The sequence below is a fragment of the Leptopilina boulardi genome, unplaced genomic scaffold (assembly GCF_019393585.1).
Source record: "Leptopilina boulardi isolate dan_hultmark-lab unplaced genomic scaffold, ZJU_Lbou_2.1 LbouV2_325, whole genome shotgun sequence".
In the NCBI taxonomy this organism is placed as follows: domain Eukaryota; kingdom Metazoa; phylum Arthropoda; class Insecta; order Hymenoptera; family Figitidae; genus Leptopilina; species Leptopilina boulardi.
Genome location: NW_026137891.1, coordinates 3,389,298 through 3,398,381, shown reverse-complemented (window position 1 = coordinate 3,398,381; position 9,084 = coordinate 3,389,298). Strand labels below are relative to the sequence as shown.

At 28.9% G+C, this 9,084-nt stretch overlaps 2 protein-coding genes across 2 annotated transcripts; one reads left to right on the top strand and one right to left on the bottom strand.

Annotated features, from left to right (window-relative positions):
* The first annotated feature begins 64 nt into the window (after positions 1-64).
* Positions 65-5,173, top strand: LOC127284786 (rab GDP dissociation inhibitor beta). The gene is made up of 6 exons (XM_051310449.1): positions 65-236; positions 328-777; positions 1,938-2,360; positions 2,516-2,729; positions 2,939-3,121; positions 3,198-5,173. Exons 2-6 carry the CDS (start codon positions 617-619, stop codon positions 3,552-3,554), a joined length of 1,338 nt encoding a protein of 445 aa, XP_051166406.1. The 5' UTR covers positions 65-236; positions 328-616; the 3' UTR covers positions 3,555-5,173.
* Positions 4,918-8,958, bottom strand: LOC127284785 (beta-alanine-activating enzyme). The gene is made up of 9 exons (XM_051310448.1): positions 8,833-8,958; positions 8,515-8,767; positions 7,618-8,447; positions 7,461-7,543; positions 6,490-7,388; positions 6,258-6,406; positions 6,029-6,192; positions 5,692-5,958; positions 4,918-5,624 (listed from the first exon to the last, which is right to left on the bottom strand). Exons 1-9 carry the CDS (start codon positions 8,834-8,836, stop codon positions 5,256-5,258), a joined length of 3,018 nt encoding a protein of 1,005 aa, XP_051166405.1. The 5' UTR covers positions 8,837-8,958; the 3' UTR covers positions 4,918-5,255.
* Between the last annotated feature and the right edge of the window lie 126 nt (positions 8,959-9,084).

Here is a 9,084-nt window from a genome sequence, read left to right as displayed (position 1 = left end):
AACGTTTTAATTTAACCTCAAATTTATTAATTCTAAATTATTCCTGCAGATAAAAGTGACCAGGTTAATTAAAAATATAAAAAATATATTTAATTAACAGGAGGAAATATATTCTATTTCATTTGCTTGTATGAAAGTTCAAGATCTAGGGTTTTTGCTGTGTTATATCATAGATCAATTGTTGATAATCTGACAAGTGGTAACCTATTGTTCAAATTTTTATCTTTAATTAAAAGGTAAGCTTTAAATAAAATATTAAAATTATCTTTGAAATTAAATAAACTTTTCATTATAAATAAAGTTTTGTGGAAATAAACTGCGGTGTAGTTTCAAGTCAATTGACAGCTGGAAAGAAGGTGCGCGCGTTGGTGAAGATTGGCGGGGTAAGGGGGTGATGCTCTAGGGATTGTGATTGACGTAGCCAGCGACGAAGAGCATCAAAGCAGAAGGAGGGTCTTCCGTTCCGGCATAATAGTCTCTGTGTAATAGTCTTGTGGTGCACAAACTAAGCTTCTCGAATTTTTCCTCTCCCCCACAACAGCCATTCAATTATCATCAAGAATTTTTCATTGAATTCATCTAAAGAAATTGTGATTTCGCAATTGATTAATTCACCATGGATGAGGAATACGACGCTATTGTTCTCGGCACCGGTCTCAAGGAATGCATCCTCTCGGGAATGCTGTCTGTCAGCGGAAAAAAAGTGCTACACGTCGACCGCAACAAGTACTACGGTGGCGAATCTGCTTCCATCACGCCCCTTGAAGATCTCTTCAGGTAAGGTCATTTTATCAATTCATCCACCGCGTGCTCAAGGACAACGTGTCTGTAATCTAAACTTTTATTTCCGATATATTACATTTTATTGATTGGCACGAAAAAAAAAAAATTGTTTACTCTCGTTGAGCCCTGTGCATATAATGGTTTTTATTTTCTAATAGAAAAGAAGATGGCAAACAAACTTTTACGAATCATTGATTTTATGAGAATAGAGATTTAATTAAATGAGAATGATCAACAGAGTAAGAAGCTATTTCTTTCCAAACCCTGGGGGGAAGGGGTCCGCCCTATTCGATCGAACGTGGCAAATCCCATTCTCTCAAGTTTGTTTAAAAATTGGTCAATTTTTTTTTTTCCTTTTATTTTACAAGGTTATCATTTGTGCATGGAAATATCTCCCTCATGCCATGCGTAATCGAATTTCCAGCTTGGTTTGTTGGATATTGCGCGATGTATTTACTCGATACTGTTGGATCCCTTGCGACCCAGAAATTACATTATGTACTTTCTATCAACGGCAGTGGCGCACGCGACGAAAGCAGCTGTCACATTTTGTGTCCGTTTTTTACTAATCATTCACTTAATGAGATGCGACTATAATGTAATGCTACAAAATTTTCATGATTACTCTATACTTATATCAAGTTTCCTCAGAGATACGAGAGAGAAAAAAAAACTATTCCATATGCAAACTATCATATGATAATATAGTTAAGATTTATTTTTCTTTTTATAATAATTTTATTTACCTTTAGAAAAAAGAAAAAGTTAATTTTCGTTCATTTTGTCGATAATTTCGTTTAAAATTAAATTTAATTCAAATTCCTCGATAACTATATTATAATCGATTTTCGTTGTAGGGAAAGCAAATAATTTTATCTATAGACAATTTCTTGTCTTTCCATTCAATTGCATCAAAGCAGAAACTTCATCTATCTTTACCAGAAAATATCAATTTAAAACGTTGAAATGACATTTTCCATTTAAAATAGAAACAGCTCAATTTAATTTCAAAATAGAATTTTACTCCTTACTGATTTCACTTGCAATGTATAATTTGATTTTGTATAATATAATTACACAAAAAAGAATGATTATAAATGAATTTTTAATTAAAATTAATAATAAATTTTTAAATTGTTTCCTTTTTTTTGCAGCAAATTTAATACACCACCACCGGACGAGAGTTATGGTCGAGGACGTGATTGGAATGTGGATTTAATTCCTAAATTTTTAATGGCAAATGGAATTTTGGTGAAACTTTTAATTCACACTGGCGTAACACGTTATTTAGAATTCAAGTGCATCGAAGGTTCTTATGTCTATAAATCCGATAAATCGGGAAAAATTGCCAAAGTGCCAATTGATCAAGCTGAGGCATTGTCAAGTGATTTAATGGGAATGTTTGAAAAGAGACGCTTCAAAAGTTTTCTTACATGGGTGCAAAATATGCAAGAGGATGATCCTAAAACATGGGATGGTTTTGATCCATTCAGCAATAGTATGAGCGCACTTTACAATAAATTTAAACTTGATAAAAATACCCAGGATTTTACTGGACACGCTCTTGCACTCTACAGGTAATTAAAAAAATAAACAGTAAACAGTTCAATTAATTTTTTTATCCATGTAAATTTAATAATTTTTCCGTTTTTTAAAAATTAATTATTCGCTTAAATCATAATTAAACTGTTTTGGAGAGATTAATTTCTAAATGTATAATATGTCTTTTCAGGGACGACGATTATATTGGAAGAAGTGCAATAAATACGGTTCGTAAGATAAAACTTTACAGTGATAGTTTAGCCCGTTATGGAAAATCGCCATATCTTTATCCAATGTATGGCTTAGGGGAACTTCCTCAAGGATTTGCACGTCTAAGTGCCATTTATGGAGGAACCTACATGCTAGACAAGCCGATTGATGAAATAGTCGTAGAAAATGGAAAGGTAATTTATTTAGAAATATTTTATTCTTAATTGCAGTATTTAGCAGAGTTTTTTTAAAATTTAATTTATTCTTTTTCAATTTTATATTAATTTTGTTTCAGTTATTTTAATGAAATTTGTTTAAAATCAAATATTCTCTTTTTGTGTATTGTTTCACATTTTTTGTTTTTGTTTCCTATTAAAATTTCACTATTTGTTTTTTAATTTAGATTGTAGGCGTTCGTTCAGGAGACGAAATAGCTAAGTGCAAACAAGTTTTCTGTGATCCCACCTATGTGCCTGATCGCATAAAACGAAATGGCAAAGTCATTAGATGCATTTGTTTGATGGATCATCCAATTTCAAATACAGGTGATGCATTGTCAACTCAAATCATCATACCCCAAAAACAGGTAAGATTTTTCTTTTTAATGTTTTAATTTCTCAAAATTTATATAAAAAAAAATTAATTAAAATAAATTATTAAAGGTGGGACGTCATTCTGACATTTATGTGTCAATGGTTTCGCACACACATCAAGTTGCTGCGAAGGGTTGGTTTATTGCAATGGTTTCCACAACTGTGGAGACAGATAATCCTGAACTTGAAATAAAACCCGGTCTCGATCTATTGGGACCAATTAAACAGAAATTTGTATCGATTTCTGATTATTTTGTACCGACAGACGATGGTATTAATAGTCAAATTTTTGTTTCGGAAAGTTATGATGCCACGACACACTTTGAGACAACTTGCCTTGATGTCCTCGACATTTTTAAACGCGCCACTGGCGAAGAATTTGATTTGAATAAAGTGAAACATGAACTCGGTGACGAGGATCAGTAACTGTAAGAAAAAATGAAAAAAGCCCAAAATTGGTCTATTGAATAAAGAAAAAATTTTTGACAAAAAAAAAAACATCTCGTACTATACTGTGTAAAGAAAAAAAAAAACTCGCTCTCTTGTGTCTCAAGTTGCTGCGAGCGGAGCCTAAGAATTCCACAAAATTCTTACATCCTCAAAATAAAAAAATGGGGGTTTAGGTAAAGATTTTTTAGGGAATATATTTTTTAAGTTAAAAAAAAATAATTGTATTGAGAAACAATTCTCAATGTCAATATATTTTTAAGTTTAGAGGAAGAGAAGAATAAATTTGGCAATATGTCCAAAAAAAAAGTAATTGCATTTAACGAACAAAAGGGCGACGAGATAAAGAGGAGGGAGAGGGGAAAAAGAGAAAGAGGTCAAATACAGGAATTTCCAACATCTCAAATCAATACTTCTTACCTAAAAAGTCTTACAATAAAAAAAAATAACATTAAGAAGAAAGTACAAGTGTTGACGCGCATCTAAGCGAAGATATTGCAAATGTACCATATTTTAACTAACGAATGTTATACTGGTTATACATAATGTAAACGAATTGTCTATTATGAGTGTGACCGATACGAGAGAAAGAGAGAGAAAGAAAGAAAGAAAGAGAGAAAGGAAATTTATTCAAGTACCTCCTAAGTGAACGATCTCGTTAAAAAAAAAATAATCCAAATTTAGAAACGATGAATTTTTCTTCAAGCCGTCGTTTTTAAACAATTACGATCGTAACGACAGCAGGCCTTCGTTTAGAAAATGATCTAAATTATTGTCATACCTAGCATTATTATTATTATTTACTATTATTATTATTATTATCATCATAGTAATTATCATTGTAAAGAAACTGCAAAAAATCTGTATACAAATTGTATACTATATTAAACTTTATACAAACAATGTACACTTATAATGTTATAATAATTATACATTATGCATTATTATTATATATTATAATATATTATTATTATTATAAAATTATATTATTATATATAATAATATTGTATATATTATATAATGTAATGTTATAAGAATCTTATCAGAATCGAATGGTTATTATAATACGGGCTGCATGTGCTATGGGAAAAACTATTTTAGAATTAGGGGAAAGTACGTTAAACACAAATAAAAAGAATATGAAAAATTATTTGTGATATGTGTGAATGTGCAATGTGGCGAAAAACTGGGCCGAAAAAGTACGAAGCATTATCAATTTTACAAACTTTAACAAATATTATTGAAGCATTTTTCTCTTTCGTAAAAGCTTATAATATACAATAATAAATTTTTGCTTTTTCATAAATGTGTCGTGATAATTGTCGTTAATTGTTTATTATTAAAAGAAAAAAAAAAAAAAAGAAAAGCATGTTTACTGTGTCTGAATAATTAAAAAAAAAAGTTTTTGCCGTGCTTCCACGCCCTTGCATAATAAAGCTAAAATTCTAGCTACACGTGAATCAACATAACGTACAATCTCACAAATTATCAAAACATAAAAATATCCGTTTCGCCAAGCGAAACATTTTCAGGATATGGCGATTACTGTAATACGAGAACCTTACAAATAAAAACATATTGTGCTACTTTCTCTCTTATATTTATGCTTATCATTCAGTGTTCCTTAAAAAAAATTCAATTTGATACCAAATGGATTTTTAATTTAAAATATATTTATTTTTAATTTGAATCGAAAAGTTTTAAAATATATAAATTGTTATCTCGACAACCAACAATAATGAGATCTCGATACAATACAGGTGAAGAAAATACTTCTCCAGGAAGTTTATAACTGGTGAGAATTTCTCCAGAATTCGAATCGAGAATTTGTAAACTACCATCGATGCAGGCAATTAAAATTAATTTTTCTGCATACCATGGTGTTGCAATAATTGAATTCTCCATCATTGACGAGAATTTTAAATTTGGTTTTAAATTACATTCAAGATAATAAAGAATTTTATTTCTACTTGCAAATAATATTGATTCTCGATTTTTCACAGTGACCAGGTGAGAAAATATATTTCCATTTATAGTATAAGTCCATAACTAAAATACATGAAATTATATTTTCGAAAAGAAAAAATTGATATAAGAATGTTTTTGAAATTTTTACCTTTTCTCCAGATTCAATATTGAGGCATGCAAGTTTTCCAGAGACACTAGCAAAAATAATAACGTTTCCAGTTTCGAGAATTGCTGGCGCTGAAAAAACAGGATCCAAGAATGAATATTGCCACTTGATATTACCTGAAACTTGATCTAAACTGACACAAGTTCCATTCAGAGTTCCAAAGAAAAGACTTTGTGTTTCATTATGTAAACGAGCTGTTCCGGAAATACTTCCCTCGCTTGCTTTCATTCTCCATAATTCTAATCCGTTCTACAAAATATTTTAAAATGTGAGTTTTTCAAAATTTACATTTAATTCAAAAACTTAATAAAATATAAACCTCTAATGAGAGACAATACATGTGTCGATCATAAGAACCGACGAAAATATTCTTTTTTTCTAAACAAGTGATTGCCGTGCATTTAATTGCATCTCCTGTTTGAAATTTCCAAAAAATCTCTCCACTTTTGAGATTCAAACAATATACATTTCCATCATAACAACCTGAAGATTTAAAAATCTAATTATTAATTTCAGTATAATAATAATAATAATATTGCTTCACTCACCAACAACAGCTCGAAAATGATCAAAAACCAAAATCGATGCTTCAATTCTGTCTGGTAGTTGGATAATGTAATTCTCATATGAATTCGAATTTATTTCCAATGTGATAATCATTCCCGAATGAGAGCCGACTGTTGCGAATACCTTTCCACTGTGTAAAAAAAAAGATTACATTTACTTTTCTAATACATAAATATTTTCATTCAAATATAATACATTTAAAAATTGTAACACCTGGAATATTGAAAAATAGTTGCAGAAGCATCTATACATTTTTTCAAATCGAAACATTTTATAATTTCAAATTTAAATTTTCTTTTCAAACAAATCGCTTTCTCATTTTCTATTTCATTATCTTCGCCGTTTGTAAAACCTCGACATTTTTGCCATAAACATTTATCGTTTAATTCATCCTCGTAATTAATTAAATTTCCTTTCTCTTCATTTCTTTCCAAGAATTTGTTTTTTGTGAAATTTTTCTTTTCTTTCGAAACATTATTACTGGAGGAGGGAAAAATTTCAATTCTAGGCTCTGAATTATCTTGTTCTTTATTTTTCTTCATTTCGCTTTGAATATACGTGAGACAATTGGAATAATTAGCATCGTTCAAAAGCAATCCTAGAAGTTCGGGAAATTCTTGTTGGAATTTTTCCGAAAGGGAATTTACAATTTGTAATGCAGCAACTGAATTTCCACCTGATTTAATAAAACCACATTCAAATGAACCGGCTAGTAATTTCCATAGATTAGAAAAAATACTTTCTAAGTTTTTGTTGAATAATTTATGTTTCTCAATACAAATTTTCTTTAAAGATTGATAGCAAATTTTTCCATTTTCAGTGAGTGGAAAATTGTTGATTATATGAATTTCATCGGGACGATAAATACTTGTAAGTGTTTGTAGATGACTCATCAGATCGAGTTTTAGAATATTTTCTTCTTTGAAATTTAATACTGGTGTGACGCAGACGTGTAACTTTTGTTCATTTTCATTCCAAATGCAACAGCAATTTTGAATTGATTTTAATTTTAAAATAGCATTTTCTAATTTACTTAGATCGACTTTGTTTCCGAATCTTTTTATTATTTTATTATTTCTTCCTTTATAAAAGACTCGTTTAGTGTTATCAATCTGGAAAAAAATGAAAAATATTAATATTAAAAAATTTGTTAAATTAAATTAATTGGTTGTTTAACTATGTACCTTAACTTTATCTCCTGTATTCCGAAAAACCGGGGAAGTTACATTTATTTCCTCATCTATTAAACAAATCCTTTTTTGGCTACCTGAAAAGTAATTTAAGTAACAAAAAGAATTTTTTCATCAATAGTGAAAAAAACAGTTTTATCGAAATTTATACCAATGAATAAAATTCCTTCTCCTTCTTTGACAATTTTATCATCCTCAGTTCTCACTTCGAAAAGTGTCTCAAAAAGTGGATCGCCCAAAAATCCATGAGAAATATCATTTTCTGTTTCTTTGTTAAATTCCACGATACTTGCCCAACAGGAAATTTCCGTAATTCCATAGATATTAAATATTCTCGTTTTATTTTGTTTGTCTTTGATACTTTCAAGAGCACTGATTTTTGGAAAAGGTTCACCTCCAAGTAACAAAATTCTTAAATTACTTCTTTCGCCTAATATTCCATGTTTCAAGTCAATTTTTGCAAATTTTCCAAATAAAAGAGATGGTGTCGTTTGAAATAATGTGACTTTTTCACGATCCATAATTTCCAAAAGTTTTCTCGAATTATTTTGTAAATTTCGTGATGCCATGAAAAGTGTACAATTGCTGTATAATGCTAAAAATATTTCCACTATACATGGATCAAAAGTCAGAGGCGTAAGTTGTGCAATTTTATCTCTTTCATTAATGGAAAATCGAGTCCTTAAATCGAAAATATTGTACATTATACTCGCTTGAGGAACTTTTACAATTTTTGAAATACCCGTTGTTCCTGAAGTAGTGATTGCGTAGGTAAAATAATTTTTATAAAAACTCTCTTCAAGATGAGTAAATTTTAATTTTACTAATTGAATATTCTCTCCGTGACAATTTAAATGTTGAATCAATTTTGCATCGGGAATTGTAGTTTTGGTAAATAAATACTGAACTTTTAATCGAGAACATAAATCCAAAGATGATAATGGTGAAATATTTAAAAAACCACGACCGGTTGATAGTATTCTGAAAAATTAAAAAATTGTAGATAATTGAAATTAATTTTAACAGTAATAATTAAAATTCTACATACCCTAAAATTAAAGATGGAATGCAAAAATTCTCTATCTCCAAATCTATAGCTATAAATTGTGAGCCATTAATTTTTAATAAAATATCTTTTATTTCCGATTTTGTATTTTCTATTTCATTGTAGGTGATTTTTTTAATAAAATCCTCGTCATGAAATTCTATTGCTATGTTGTTCATTAAAAAATTATTACACATTGTATTTAATAAATTAAAATTTGTTTCATCAGAAACTTTAAACCTTTTTGCATTTAAATCTAAAATTTAAAACAAAATGTAAACAAAAATATTTGTTTAGTAAATAAATAAATAAAATACTTACCCATATTAAATTGTTAATAGATTATAATGTTATTAAATTAATATTATTTTATAATTAAATTATACAAACGCTTATTATATTTTTTCATCATGTTTGTTTATATTTTTTTTTCATATTTGAGGTTAGTTCTTAGCACCATCTATTAAAATTTCTACAAATTAAATCGAAACATTGGAAATTTGAATTTGAATTTAAAAAAAAGAGGAATGTAATCGTTTAATTGTTTGTTAAATTATTTAGGACTGTCAATAT

Bases quoted from the DNA above. Each gene is read 5' to 3' on its own strand.
- LOC127284785 (XM_051310448.1), bottom strand. The intron at 7,544-7,617 runs GTATAAATTTCG...ATTACTTTTCAG, and splicing joins AGAAGGAATTTTATTCATTG to GTAGCCAAAAAAGGATTTGT. The intron at 7,389-7,460 runs GTACATAGTTAA...ATTTTTTTCCAG, and splicing joins ATACAGGAGATAAAGTTAAG to ATTGATAACACTAAACGAGT.
- LOC127284786 (XM_051310449.1), top strand. From the start codon at position 617: ATGGATGAGGAATACGACGCTATTGTTCTCGGCACCGGTCTCAAGGAA. The intron at 2,361-2,515 runs GTAATTAAAAAA...ATGTCTTTTCAG, and splicing joins CACGCTCTTGCACTCTACAG to GGACGACGATTATATTGGAA. The intron at 3,122-3,197 runs GTAAGATTTTTC...AAATTATTAAAG, and splicing joins TCATCATACCCCAAAAACAG to GTGGGACGTCATTCTGACAT.